A 14683-nucleotide genomic window follows, 5' to 3' on the forward strand; every position below is an offset into this window, starting at 1 on the left:
TCATCCCATTCAAAATAAAGGAAAAGATAATCTGGATGTATATCCCAGGGAATCTGCTTGGCTTTACAGGGAAAACAGCCTCCTTCTAATGGTTTGGTGCTATGGTCTGCAAGGCAACTTTGTGTGCATTTGTAAAGTCATTTGAGCTGCATTAAGGTCAATATCATAACTCGAACAGAATTTTCTCCTTCTCTACAGAACTTTCTTCAGCCTTTGGAAATCCAGTGTCCCAAGCTAAATTAAACTGGCCCAGAAAACTGAAGCAAGAAGAGAAGTTTGTAGAGAGAAAATGAAAAAGTTAACTGAAAATGTGTGTGACAAGGGTTGTTTATTAAAACGCTGTGTTGCAAGATAATTTTGGGGGAAAGAATTGCAGCTAGAAAAGGGGTGTGAAACAACTGGTTCATGCTGAGTCAGTAATTTGAGTGCTGTAGTTTTGTAATGTGCTACTAACCCAAACTGAGGATCCTACCACTCCTGAGTTTTTGGGCCTGGCTCTTATCACAGAAGCAAACAGCCTCTGTGAAAGGATTCAGAATACAAATGGGGGAGCAAGTCCTTTTCAGGGCTATAAAATCCTCTTGTGTTTTAAGGAGCCTGACCGTTTCTGGCAAGACTTTCAAAGAAAACAGTGTCAAGATCCACTCGATGAATAGCAACATTAATATATTAGGTGTGCATTATGTAAATCCGTGCTTCAGTGGAGCACTAGATAAGATAAATGGGAGCAAAGAGCAGGCTTTGAAGGCTGCTGGTGAGGTTTTGTGTGTGTGCTGTGCCCCTTGAAGGCTTGGTGCAGAACTCAGAGCCCACTGAAGTCCTGCCCTCCTCTCCTGCTCAATCTGCTGCTGTGGGACCATTAAATTTTGTCACCACATAGCAGGGCTGTGACTGAAAAACCTCTTTTCTCCCTGTTTTGGTGGCAGGGAAGTTCCTCCATGGCAGAACTGGGTTGTGCATCTCCTTTACATCCCCCTGGCACTGCATGGCACGGAGGGGTGACCAGGGTTACAGCAAACCCAGTCTGTGTGCTGGAGCAAATATTTGGGGATGGTCCAGCCTGGCCCTGGCAAACACATTGAAATTCTTGAGGCTGGTGGACAATGACTTATCAAGATAGAGAAACTTGGGAGCAGATAAGCCCAGGGACTTGTGCATTGTATACAAATACCTGGCCTGGCCCTTGCAGCTCATGTGAGGAGTGATGCTGGAGCTCTGCCCTGGTGAAACTCTATTTTTTGTTGTATAATTTTGCAAGAGAGGATGGACAGAGGGTCCCCACATATGAGGCCATGTGCTTCACTTTTTTTTTTTTTTTTGTGCTGCTTCATCTCTTGATGAGTCCAAGTCTTGCTCTACTTTTTTTTATTGTTATTTTTGCTTGCGATGTCTTTCAAAAGCCTCTCCCTGCTTCCCCAGTTACATCCCCAGATCCCTCCAGTACCATCCCACCAAAGCAGAGTTTTGGTTCACCTTGGGAAGGCACAACCTCATGTTCAGCATCACTTTTCCTGCTGCCCCACGGTGGCCACCACACACCTGCCCCACCAGCACCCACGTTCATCATCAGGGCTTCTTCAAGCTTTGGGGTGGCCCATAAAAATGGCTTGGTCTAGACGTGGAAAAAAAGATATTAATTTTTCTTTCACTTTTCATTTGGATGCTGAGCATTTTCAACCAGGTCATTGAGACAGTTTGCGACCAGAAATAAATCCAAGCCGAAAAAATGTCGGCGGACCTGTTTACTTTATAAACCACAAATGTTTGTATCCTGCAACAAATACCTGGGAAGTGCCAGGACCAGACATTACAAATGTGTTAACTACCCCGAGTTAACCAGTAATCAATTCGGGGCGAAAAACCCGAGCTGGACCTCTCCTCTGAGACTGCTCTTTATAACGGGGCTTTCATTTAGCAGCGTAATTAAACCACGGCACATTCTTGATTTTCAAACAAACTCCTGGGAGCTGGCCAGCCCCGAGCACAGACCTGGATTTTACCAGGTTGGAAACGAGGGTGATGTTCCACCTCTTTCATGAGCTGCTGTTGATGGTGAAAATGCCTGCCCACGGTAGAAATTGGGAATTCTACAAACAGCCCTTCAGGGCTGCACTAATAAACACGTGAAAGGATTTGGGGGAAATATATTAAAATGCTGGTGGGTTGAAATGCTTTTTTCAATGCCACCAGTTTCAGGGGGAAGGTGTATTATTGAGGCCTGAAATTTTTAATAATTAGCATCAATAGTAATTTAGACTGGTGATTTTTGATTTTTGCAGTCCAGGTTTGCTCGTTTCTCTGTCCATACCGGGCCATGACCTGCTGAGGTGCTTTGATGGAGCTGGAGTTTGGCATTCCCAAGCGAATGCTGAGGAATGGCAGTAGATGGTGCTGTTATTCTCTTTTTTGAGGACAGGGATGGCAGACGAAAGACACAACTGTGACTGTACACAAGGTGTTACTAGTCCCCAGTGTCCCCAAATTATAAATCAGGCTCCTTCAATCCTTCATGGGATTTGGTCCTTAGAAAATCTTAAATCAAATAACGTCCTTTATCACAGCTTCTGTGTTTTGATCTTTCGGATGAGATTTCAAGCTCACATTTTCAAGCTTTTTGTTGAGATCATGTAACTTGAAATATATTTCCTTTTTTTTTTTTTCATTTTTGCAATAACGTGAATTGATATCCTCCAATCATGTCAAGAGCCAGCAAGATTTAGGGGAACTAAATTAAATTAGGGAGAAACATCAGGGTTGTGAAACTTGGCAGGAATACAGATCCTGGTTTCAAAACAGACTGGACTTAAAGTTGTTGGCAAATTGAATGTTGCTGACCCCGAGTGATTTGTGATGCCAGGCACGGGTCCATGACCACAGAATGTCCCACCCTTGGGGTCACTGAGGCACGTGCCTGTGGGCTGACCCTCCTGGCCTGCATCAGCCTGGACCCCCAGCTTCCTGGACAGCACCAAACGCTGCATCAGGATGACATTTATCACTAATTCTTTTTAATGACCTCAAGGTTTATGAGGCTTGATCCTTCCCAGCCGCACTGGGGAGGGCAGAACTGGGTCCCCCTTTGGATTTCACTTTTATTTGCCTTTCTCTGCAATGACAGGTCTAACTGCAGCCTTTGTAAAAATTTAACAGGGCAGTGTTGACTGTGCAGGTTGGACAACCTGGCGCCGGGGACAGTGTCCAGCATGGGGACACGGGCAGGGGACACAGCAGCTGTCCTGCCCTCACCCTCCTCCTGCCAAGGGTGGGCAGGGCAATGCCCCCACTCTCAGCCCCTCTGAGGGTGTTTTCTCCAGCAGCAGCAGCTGGTGATGCTAAAAATACCCCTGAACAGGGTAGTGGTGGTTGAGCTTTGGACTTTTCAGAAGTTTACTGGTATTTCAGCCTTGTGACTTCAGGCCACCTGATGTGCAGCACGTAAGTGTGCTCTGATTTCCCCCTTCGGTGGGGAACAATCTCAGATAAGGGATAACAATCAGCTCACTTTCTTATTTTAGGATTGCTGTAGCCGTGGTCATTAGCAGCTCCAAGAAATACAATAGGCAGGGCCTGGTCCTCCCACACTCCGTGTCCCTTCTGCAGAAGGGTGGCTGCCAAAATCCTCCCTGTGACAGAAAAGCAAAGCGGGTTCCCAAGGAAGACCTGTCTGCAGGTCTGAGGGGAAGGGATGGCTTGGCACTGGGCAGGGCATCAAAATGAGCATCCCACCAGGCACACTTCAGGCATCAAACTGCTCTGCACCAGCAGCTGTGCTTGCAGCACATCAGGAGGAGCAGAAGAGTTGCAACCTGGAGCAGAGAAGGCTTCAGGGAGACCTTAGAACCCCTTCCAGTACCTAAAGGGGATGCAGGAGAAGTGGAGAGGGACTTTGGACAAGGACATGGAGTGATGGAAGGGGGAATGGCTTTGAACTGACAGAGGCCAGGGATGAGGAAGAGATTCTCTCCTGTGAGGGTGGGGAGACCTTGGCACAGGTTGCCCAGAGAAACTGTGGCTGCCCCATCCCTGGAAATGCTCAAGGCCAGGTTGGAGAGGGCTTGGAGCAACCTGGCATGGTGGAAGGTGTCCCTGACCATGGAGAATGAGATGATCTTTTTGGCCCCATCCAACCCAAACCATTCCAGGACTCTGGGATCCTCTACACTTGAAAGTGGAGCAGCCCAGAGCACCAGGACCACGTCCTGCCCACCAAGGAGCAGCCCCAGGAGCACAGGGGTGGTGCTGGCCAAGGGCAATGCTGCTGCCCAGCTGCCTCTGCACCCAGAGCTAATGCTGGACTGATGGAACACGCTCTGGGAACACATTAAAGCTGTGCTGGGCCAAGGGGAGCAGGATGGGGTAAGCAGGAACATAAGGGCAGGCTGCAGGTTCACTCCCAGCTCCAACAAATAGTTATTTACATGAAATAATGTGTGGGATAAGTTACTTCAGTGAGCCTCAGAGCAGAATCTGGAGCCTTCTCCTTTCCCTTCTCTCTCCCCACACTAGCCCTGTGCACCTGGGGGAAACACAAGCTCTCACAAATTCTCAAGCAAGAGGTTTGGGCTCCTCTTGCCCCAAACCAGACCTTATTTGTCCCACATGAGCACCCTCTTCTATGGAGAAGAAAAAAAAGAAGGAAACACAAGAACAGTTTTACTGTTGTTTTTTGGTTTGGCTTGGAGTGTTTTTTTGGCAGATACTGTTTGGCCATCCAGGATCATGTTGGCTGGTCATGATCAGTGAGTAAAGTACGAGTAAAACCTTCTCTCAATTTTTAAGTTCTTGACATGTCATGAACAGGTTTCCACATAGTCCCATCCCACTGATACAAAGATAAAAAGGGCAGCAACAAGTTCCTGCCCCTTCACCCATTCCAGGAATAGCCTTAAAGAGATGATTCTCTGAAAACTACAAGACTGAATGAAAAAAGCTCAATTCCTCTTTTCAAATTGTTGGGTTATGAAATAAATCTGGGAAAGAACAAGTGGTACAAATTTTTTTTTTATTTTCCCGAAATTATATCAGTGTATTCCTTGTTTACCAGAGGTTTGGTCCAGCTGGGGTGGGAAGGTGGTGGAAACCAATCCCTCTCCAAAAATGCAGAGCAAAATTCACTGGTAATACAAACTCAGGAAAGGAAAAGCTGAGATCTTGAAGGATACTGTTGCATGGTGTATATGATAATTCCATTTATGAATATGCAGTTAATTATTACTAATGAATCTCTTGCATATTATTGACAAAGGCACGGAAGCTGCTTTTTGGTACTGCTGACTTACCCATCGTCAAATGTGAACTGGGCAATTCTGGTGGCTACTGCTCCCTTAAGAAATGGTCCAAGATTCAGATTTGTGTGCCCTGGCTTGCATCAATTAACAGCACAATCTTTTTGTTATGAAAATGCAAACATAAGTAGCCTGAGGGGTCTTGTAAATGCAAATACAAAACCATAATTTCAATTTCCCTGAAAGTACAAGAAAGCCTCTATTTTTTTTTATTTGCTGTTACAATTATTAGTCTCAATTTTTGTTTATTTTTTTCCTCCTTGCTTTGAACGCGAAATGTAATTTAACTCAGGTAATCAGCAGATTTAGGGACGTGGGGAGGATGGAGCCAGCTGCTGGAATCTGTGGGCTCCTCTAGGCAGGGCCAGGCTCTGAAGGGTGAGGGGAAGGTGGATGCTTGGCCCCACACTGGACATGAGCTGGGCTGGGCAGTGTGCCCACAGCTGGGGCAGAATTCCCACGTGAAGATTCTTTCCCCTTGCTTCAGGCATCCGAGGAGCCTAAATTAGGCATCCACACCACTGTCATGCTCAGGGGAAAGACAGAGAGACCTTGACATGCGTCCTTCTCGGGCAGCTTGGTCCCCTAGGGGGGTGACTGGCACCATTTTGGGCCAAAAGTGGTGCTTTTGTGTTCATTGCTATACGGTGATAATGGGCAAGAATCCCCTCAACAGCAAGTGGGAGGTGGCACCTGATTTCACGTCTGATTTCACATCACTGAGGCATAAAGAAAGAATTGGGGGAGTGTCCAAGGTGTGTTTTCCCCTTTCTTTTCACACCACACATATAAAAGTAAAATTTGAAAAATACCACTTCACTTTCCTCCTCCCTCCCAGGCTGGCCTCAGTTATACCCATGTATGTGTCTAAACAGATTCCTGAACACCTGCCCCTGCCCTGGCACTCTCTCCAGAGCTCTGGTTGGAGTCTGCAGCTCCGGGAGGAGCAGCAGGGAAGGGTGGCTTTGTTGGGGCTCTCCCTGCCTGGGAAACACCAGGGATGTGCCAGCACACAGGTGAGAGGCTGAGGTGAAACGCACGACCCCAAAAATAAAAGGAGAATTGGTTAAACACTGTACTGAGCACCTCCTGTATCCCTGCTCAGAGCACAGCATTGCCCTCCTGCCAGCTGCGGCTCCTGGGAAACCTTTCCTTTACTTCCTTGATGATTTTTAATTAGACCGAACGAGCGATTAATCAACACAACAATCCCTCACCCGGCTCTCTCGTTACACTCTTTTGATGAAAGCGGTGCTGCTGCTGCTGCGGGAGGGCAAAGCTGCCCCGGTTCCACATCTGGCAGGGTGGCACAGCCAAACTTCAGCCCAGGGTCTGTGGGTACCACACACATCATGCCCCCTCCCCTGTCTTAGCACACAGAACAGAGATGGAGGGCAGGAAGAAGAAAAAAAAACTAGAGAAAAATGTTTATAAAGTTGTTTGTTGTTAGTTTTCTGCCCCTCGCACCGTTCCCAGCTTTCGGGAGTCCTCCAGCCTTGGATCGGCTGGTTGTTTTCCTTTCCCCCCTGCACTCCTGTATGAACGAACGCTAGAGGCACCCTCCTTCTGGTCTGCAAGACTGCAAGAGAAAACTTTAGTTCCTAACTCTTTTTTTTTTTTTTTTTTTTTTTTTTTAACTTCCCTCAGGAAAAAAATGTGGAGTTAATTATGTATGTAAAATGTCAGATGCAGGAAAGGGGCTGTGCTTACTTGGATATCCCATCCGAGGCGAAGTGACTGATTTTTTTTTTCTCCCCCCCTCTTCTTCTTCTCCTTTTTTTTTTTTTTTCCTGAGGGGTGGAAAGCGCCTCGCGAAATAAAAGTGCAGAAGCGAGCCGGTGGCTCCCAGAGCGGCCGGGGCGGGCGCGGCGGGAGCCCCCAGCGCAGCGCACGGAGCCCAGCGCGGAGCCCACCTGCCCCCGGGGCAGCATCGCCCCGCACCTTCTCCCGGACTTGATACTTACATACACACATATATACCAAAAAAATTAATATATATATATATATACACACGCTTTTTTTTGGTTTTTTTTTTTTTTTTTTTAAATCCTTCCCCCCGGCTTTTCCTCCAGGACTTTTACACACCGCTTTTGGGACAACCCGCAAACTTCTCCTCGCTCGCTGCCCCTTCGCTACTTTCCTGGTGGTTTTTTTTCTGGGGGAGAGCTTGTTTTGGTTTTTGTTTTGCTACTTTGATCCCCCCCCCCCCCTTTTTTTTTTTTTTTTTTTTTTTTTTTCCTCCTCTCTCTCCTTGGGAAGACCCGCCTGCCTCTCTCTCTCGCCTGCCGTGCCCCACCGGAGAGGCCGGGAGCGGCTCCGGCGGCGCGGGCAGCACCTCCCCGGCGCACGGCGTGCGAGCCCGGCGGCTCCCTGCGGCTCGGCTCGGCTCGGCTCGGCTCCGAGCGGCTCCCTGCGGCCCGGCACGGCCCGCCTCGGCTCGGCACGGCTCGTCCCGGGCGCTCGCCCCCGATAATGCAGAGCTACAAGTACGACAAGGCGATCCCGCCGGAGAGCAAGAATGGGGGCAGCCCGGCGCTCAACAACAACCCGGCCAAGAGCAGCAGCAAGAAAGCCCTGCTCATCTGCCTCGACTGCCTGTGCCTCGTCATGGGTGAGCACCGCGCCCCTTCCTTCTCCCCGCTCCCGAACCCCCTCCGCCAGCCGGGGAAAACTTCTGGGAAAGTTGGGGCAGAGCTCGGCCGTGGCCCGGCCGCGCCGCTTCCCAAACAAAAGCGGAGCGGGGCCGCCGGGACAGCCGGGCCGGGCAGGGCAGGGCAGGGCAGCGAGCGGGGGAGCGGCCGGGCCGGGCCGGGCCGGGCTGGGGAGCGCGGGGGGCGGCCGGGGGTCCCCGCTCGGGGCAGAGCACCCCGCACCCCGACACGCTCATTAGCGGCGATTCGCTCTCGTTTGTGCCGGGCAGAGTCGGGGAGCGGCCCCGGCGGGGCGCAGGGGGCACTGTGGGCTCGGGGATGTGCCCCGGGGGTGCCCCCGGCACGGGCCCCGCTCCTGTGGGCGCCGGGGCCAGCTCCAGGTGGAGGCAGCGCTCTACGCTCAGCCCGCCTCGTGTTTGGGTGAATCACGGAAAACAGCAACTCTTGCCGCTCTGCTTTGCTGTGCCGCTCTGCTGGCGGCTTTACCAGCGCTCCTCTCTTTCTCCCCATCTCGCTAAACTCATTCCTTTCAAAGCCCGGAGCGCTGTCGCAGCTCCTGGCAGAGGTCTGGGTTTGCCTGCCCCGCTCGGCTTTTGGAGATGCTGTGGCATGGAAGGGAACTGTCAACAGCGCGTCTCAAAAAAAAAAAGAGAAACAACTTTTTGCATTCCAAAACATGAACCCTTCCATTGTGGCTGCGATGCTGAATATTTAATTGACAGACACAGGCAGGGGAAATCAACTGGCTTCCAACAAAGAGATTAATAACACAACAGCACGTGAGTTTAATACTCCAGACACCACAGTCTTTAAAACAATTGTTTCTGCTTAGAGCCCATTTTTTAAAGACTGTCAGTTTGATTTAATTTTTATGCAGTTTATTGATCATCTGGTGTATATTAGGGGGCACTAATACACTAGGAGGAGAGAGGCATGGTTTTCTCTTTATATTCCCACAAGAACAGGGGCCAGTGCAGAAAGCTTCATCTTCTCGGATCTGGAAAAAATAAAAATACTTGATATCCCATATATGAAACTAATATAAGTAGAAACATAGCTAGCTGGACTTACCTCACTTATTTAAGCATAAAGTCGAATTCCTAGTAAAACAGCTCCTAGGAGTCAGAACTTTTAAACTTTTATTTACCTAAGTTTCCTTAACTTGAGGCATTCCTGGCATGGAGTAGGTGCTGTTTGAATGAGGAAAGAGTTTTGCTTCCCCTTCTTTGGGCTAAGGGTCCTAAATGAAAAAGCAGTTGGTTGACATGTGTTATTCTACTTGTGCTAGTTTGGGTAAACAGGACTTATCAAGCATCACTGGGAAGTATTGTTAGCAGGGAATAATGTGATACAGCAAAACTGTGATTGTTGCTTTGTTTCAGGTTGCTACAGGTGGAAATTGGGAAGTAAACACCAGAGTTGGCTTGTTTAGGTGTTTTTGTTGGAGTTCTTAGTTTTTGTTTTGTTGTTGTTTTTTATTTTTAGAGTGAGGAGTATTTAAGAGCATGAATGCGACAAAGTTTAGATCTGGCTCATCATTGGCAGGTGAAGAGCACGGGTGGGACATGATGAGGGAGATGATTATGGGATGGAGAGCCCATGATGTGTGTTTGGGGATGGAGAGTTCGTGATGTGTGTTTGGGGATGGGCTTTGCAAATATACCCAGACCAGGACTAGGAATATTGGACCTGCTGGTGGATGACGGGGCAGGAGTTGCTGTGAAAGCTGCCCTACTCACGGGAAGCTTGGCTTGCTCTTCCCTCTGCCTTTTGCTAGGGAAGACTATGAGCTTATAGTTTCCAAGCACTTGATTCCCATTTTCTTGTAAAAAAAAAATCACCAAGAAACCACTTGGAAAATGGAAAAAAGGTGCCCTGGCTGAATCCTTCCTGTAAGAGAAAGGTGGACAGGTACAAGTTGGTGGATATTTACATATACAGTGGAATTAAAAAAACAAAAAGTCCAGTGCAGTCAAACTGAGTTACACCTCTTGAGCAGCTGCCCAAAGACCTTCAGAGAAGCAGGGAAACAGAAGGCTTTTTCTCATTTGAGGACCACTTGAGGAAATATTAAAACTGGCCATTTGATTTGCAGAGGCCTGTGACGCTGCACTGGCTCCTGCTGCAGGTAATGCCATAATTCAGCCTTGAACTGGTTTTCTCTGAGGGGAAAATGAAAAGAGTGAACTATGGCTGAAATGTTTTTCAGAAATGACACACTCTCTGTGAGGCTGTAGATGTGTACAAACCCTTTGTTTACACACAAATTTAAACAAATTACCCAGAAGACAATTATCATAAACATCTAAGAAAGTCTGAATTAGTAAAGGTGAGCTATCAGGAGCTTCCTTCAGCTTTAATTTGGTGAGAGCAGTTAGAAAGATTTTTGTCTTTCATCCTCAAGCAGTACAATGGTTATCTGGATAGCGAATGCATAAGAAGAAGATTTGTATCTTCTTTCCTTGGGGAGCAGGGTCATGGAGCCATGGGCTGCTGGTGGAGGGGGTTGGATGAAGATCCCCTGCACCAGACCCTCAGTTTCTCCTGCATTTCCAACTTGAGTTGAGTTGGCAGGGAGCTGGATGTTGCTGAATGACCAGCCCGCTGCTCTAATGAGTGCACTTGGCACTCATAAATCCCTGGGCTCTCTCAGGAACAAGAGTTTTGATGGCTGACACTGTGAACTTCCCAGAAATTCCATGCCCGTGCTTAACTCAGTATAAAAGGCAGAAAAGAACTGAGTGTGCATTTATTAAAGCAGGTCATGCAAGGGGGGGAAAATAACTTTCTCCATCTGCTTCCTCCTCTCAGGAGGGCTCTGTTTAGAGGATTGGAAGATGCTTCCTGAAATTGTTAGGGCCACAGGCGAGCTTGGTGGTGTGGAAGAGTCCCTGCTGTCCTGTCCCTGTCTCCTGATCACTGCAAAACATCTGAAAATGTGATTGAGGCGGTCTGGGCAGGTCTGAAGTTCCCTCTGCTGAGCTGGTTGGCGTCTTCACTTTGTAGAGCAGTGAGAAACTCTGTGAGCAGAAAAACAAGAGGTGTGATGGGTGGACCTCACTCCACCTTCACCTGGTCATCCTCAGCCCATCCCTCAGCCAGGATGTCTCCTGCACATCCTACCTGGAGCTTAGAGCGTTATTTGGGGCAATCTGTCTGGGACAGATCTCAGGGGACAACTTTCCCTGGTGCCATGGGGTTTTGCTGTCCTGTAGCTGCCACCAAAACTCCTCCTGATGCAGGAGACGTGGCCGGGTGGGGAAGATCCTCCTGCCCTGACCCTTGAGGTGGGATGTTTTGGAGCCTGGCCCCACACATGTAGCATCTAGGGTTAAATCTGCTCCTCTCAGACCTGCTGTTTTCCCTTGGCAGGGACTCCTGGTGTTCAGCAAGCTCTGAGCAGCCACCTGTGCTCTGCTGACGGGTGCTAAGTCAAGCGTTTCATCTCGGAAGAGGGGAAGGCTGTGTCAGCAAGGGTGATAGGGCAGATGAGGGTCTTCAGTAGCTTGTATTTGTGCAGCTTGTGCAGGTAAAACAGCTTCCAAAAAGTCCTGCTTGTACCATAAAATAGAAGAATTTCATCTGGCATACCTGCTTCTGAGGCTTGTGGAAATTGGGTTTATGGGCGCATATGTTTCAGGCTGGTGGGATGTAAACTGCACATAATTTACTGCCCTTCTTCTTTTCTGCCTCTAATTTAATTTTCTCTCTTCTGTCAATCCCAGTTAATCTGTACAACACAAGTTTTACTGCCTCGGGAAGGTTTTTTGAAGCAACAGATGGATAGACCTCTTACAACCTTAATATCTCTGCAGCTTTCTCACAAATTTGGCATCTCCTGTAGCAAGCTTGATGCTAAATGAACTTTGAAAGTAAATATTTATGCTAGCTGGACCTTGACATGTTTATGTAATTGGGGATATAATCTTATAATTTGGGCTAACAGTTTAGATTGCTCTTGACTTCCCTCTTCTGTGTGGAAAATTGTGGAGTCCTCCCGCTCTCAGAAGCAAAAAGGATTTGAGCTCTGCCAGGGGCCCTGTCGCTTCATCACAAAAATTGGTGAAAACAGGCCTGGGATTGTCATTTAAGTGTAAGGAGTGGGAGGAATTGGAGATGAGGGGTGAGGTTAGAGTTATTTGGATGGTGTAAATGTGGATGTGATGAGCTAAGCAACTTTGCTTTGTTTGGGTTGGGGCTGTTGCTTTTATTTTTAGGACTACCCCACTGCGCAACACTCACTTTTCACAGGGGCGACACCTTTCTGTGCACCTGAAGAAGATGCTGGGACCAACCATTTCTTGTTTTCAGCAAGGGACAGCAATACTGACTGTTCCAAAGTAGCTGGACAGTCCCAACCCCTCGGTGTTGCCTTCTCCACACTGTGTCTCCTCTGTGTCAGGGAGGACTGAGCCCACACCATGGGAGAAGCTGTGTGGGTGGAGAGTCCTCATCATGTTTGGAGCATCCCTAGGTGGGGTTTGCTTCTTAATGTTTATGTATCACTCCATACCTGCAGGATCTCCTGGTGGCAGCGAGCTCCTGGCCAGGGATGGCTGCTCTGGAGGTGCTCTGGCAAAGGCAGGTTGGCAGAAGTGGCACCTTGGACTCTGCCTAACTCAGGAGTAAAGGAATTTTTTTTGTTTTTTCTTTTTTTTCCTTTTTTTTTTTTTGAGCCTGGAAAAGCTTCTTGTTGAACCAACAGTCAGCACCTAAAGCATGATAGCATGATACCCATCTGTTGTGCCTCCCTTGAAAGACCAAAGGAGCCAAAGATGACTGGAAGTAAAGGCAAGAGAAATATTTTGGAGGTGTTTGAAATCCGCTTTTTCTGCATTTGCTTTGTGAAAACAAACAAACAAAAAAAAAAGACAACCGACCTATCAAAAAGAGATTATTAGTGACAATTATACTTGAGGTGTTAATTGCAGAACAAGGAAATGCTGTACCTATGGCAGACCGAGTCCTCAGGGGTATAAATCTGTTGGCTTTCCCAGGTTGGTGGAACTTGGCCAGCCTGAAGATGTGTCTCCAGGAAAAGCAGAATTACGTGCAACTGCTTCATGGCCAGGAGTGCTTTGAATCCTGTGTACCTGCTGCTGAGACAGGCAGGAGATGGGAATCACAATTGCAGCAGATGACATTTTTTAATTGTCTGTTTGTAGTGAGCACAGAAAATAATATAAACATCACTCCCAGATCAAACGGATTATTTTTATACCCTTTAAATCTCAATTTAATATGCATGCCTTTCCTGGGCTGCTTTGGTCTGGCTCTGTTTGTCTGGATACAGGCTGGTGGTGTCTCTCCAGATGCGTGTGCTCCGTGTACCACCCAAAAATGGTTTGCATACCACAGCTGGGGAACCTCTGGCAAACCAGGGCTCCTCTTCAGCATGTGAGATAGGCAGGGTGTTTGTGTGGCTCCATCCCTGCCTGAAATGCCTTCAAAGAGGGGGAGGCAAAGGCCCAGCTCTGCTGCATGGCTCGCTCCATCCTCCCCATTCCCTCCATACAATGCTCCCACTTCATCCATAGTAATCCAGAAGGGACCGTTGTGGTCTCCCGGCCTGCCTGTGCCTGGAACAAGGGCCTGCCTGTTGAAGGCAGCGTGGGGAAAGGCAGCAGCCTTCAAACCCTCCTATCCCAGCCTCCACACAGCCAGGGCTGGGAACAGCAGCTTCCCTGGCATCCCAGGGGGCTGTGTCCCAGCGGGGGAAGGAAGCAGGGAAACCCCCTCCCAGGATGTGGCTTTCCCCCCTGCCAGCTGGGGTTTTGTATAAGTGCTGTCATATATATATATATTTTTTTTTTAATTCTTTTTTTTACATTTCTTCCTTTTTGTTCTGTCTTAGGGCCTTGTTCAGCTCTTGTGATAGGTCAGGTTTCATATTTCAAACAAACAAACAAGAAAGGGCTCAGAAATGAGAATGATAGAACCTGAATGAAAGAGGTGAATTAAAGTAATCCAGCACTTATCCTGTAATTATAAAGTCAGTTTGCTGAATGCACTTCTGTGCTTCTCCTCTTGCCAATGTGTCTGGAGGCCCAGCCCTCCTTCTGCCTTTCCAGATACCCCAGCTGGGTGGGTTTTGGGAGGAGGATGCCCTGTATGTCACATCTCTTCATGGATCAGTGGGCCCCTTTCTCAGAAGGGCGTTTGCATCCCTTTCAAAGCCACCCTGTTTCCATTTCACTCTTTTCACTCTCTCCCATGACAGCCACCTTGGAGGGGCACTACCTGCTCCACAATTTTAGAGCAGGTGGAAAGTTCCTTGGTGTGGATCGGGTGTCTGTGCCCAGGGATGTGTTGGAGCAGCTGTTGGGAAATTGGAGAATCCCTTCTTGCCTCTTAGCTGCACGCAAGGGCTCAGTTGCAACAGTGGGATCATGATCAGCAGAAGCTGCTCCTCCAGTTCGACCTGAGGAAGCAGAATGCCACGAAAACCAGGGAATTTGAAGTGTCTTCCTTTGAAAGCAAGCCTTAAGCATAAGTTTGTTACCAAGAGAATGCATGAATGAGTGTGAAAATTAGCTTTGTCCTGGCAGGTTTGGAAGTATCAGAAATTCCTATGAAACTCCATCCTTTGGAGTCAGTCACATAAGTGAGCTTGTTTTTCACATGTGTTGGATGTTTTGGAGACAGAGGGTTGAAAACAGACTCTTCATCAAGTCAATTTATAAGCAGAACATGTAACTTAACTCCAGAGCTTGTGATGCTGTGAGGATGCCTGTGCTCTTTGTGCTG

The 14683-nt window shown here is 48.2% G+C and overlaps 1 protein-coding gene across 1 annotated transcript in view; it reads left to right on the forward strand.

The window, feature by feature from the left end:
• The first annotated feature begins 7669 nt into the window (after positions 1-7669).
• Positions 7670-14683, forward strand: part of PLPP3 (phospholipid phosphatase 3) — a 43303-nt gene continuing 36289 nt past the window's right edge. The window contains exon 1 of the mRNA XM_014870578.2: positions 7670-7896. Within this exon, the coding sequence (XP_014726064.1) occupies positions 7758-7896 (139 nt within the window). The 5' untranslated portion in view covers positions 7670-7757. The remainder of the gene's footprint in view (positions 7897-14683) is intronic.

The sequence above is a fragment of the Sturnus vulgaris genome, chromosome 9, assembly GCF_052056855.1.
Source record: "Sturnus vulgaris isolate bStuVul1 chromosome 9, bStuVul1.hap1, whole genome shotgun sequence".
In the NCBI taxonomy this organism is placed as follows: Eukaryota; Metazoa; Chordata; class Aves; order Passeriformes; family Sturnidae; genus Sturnus; species Sturnus vulgaris.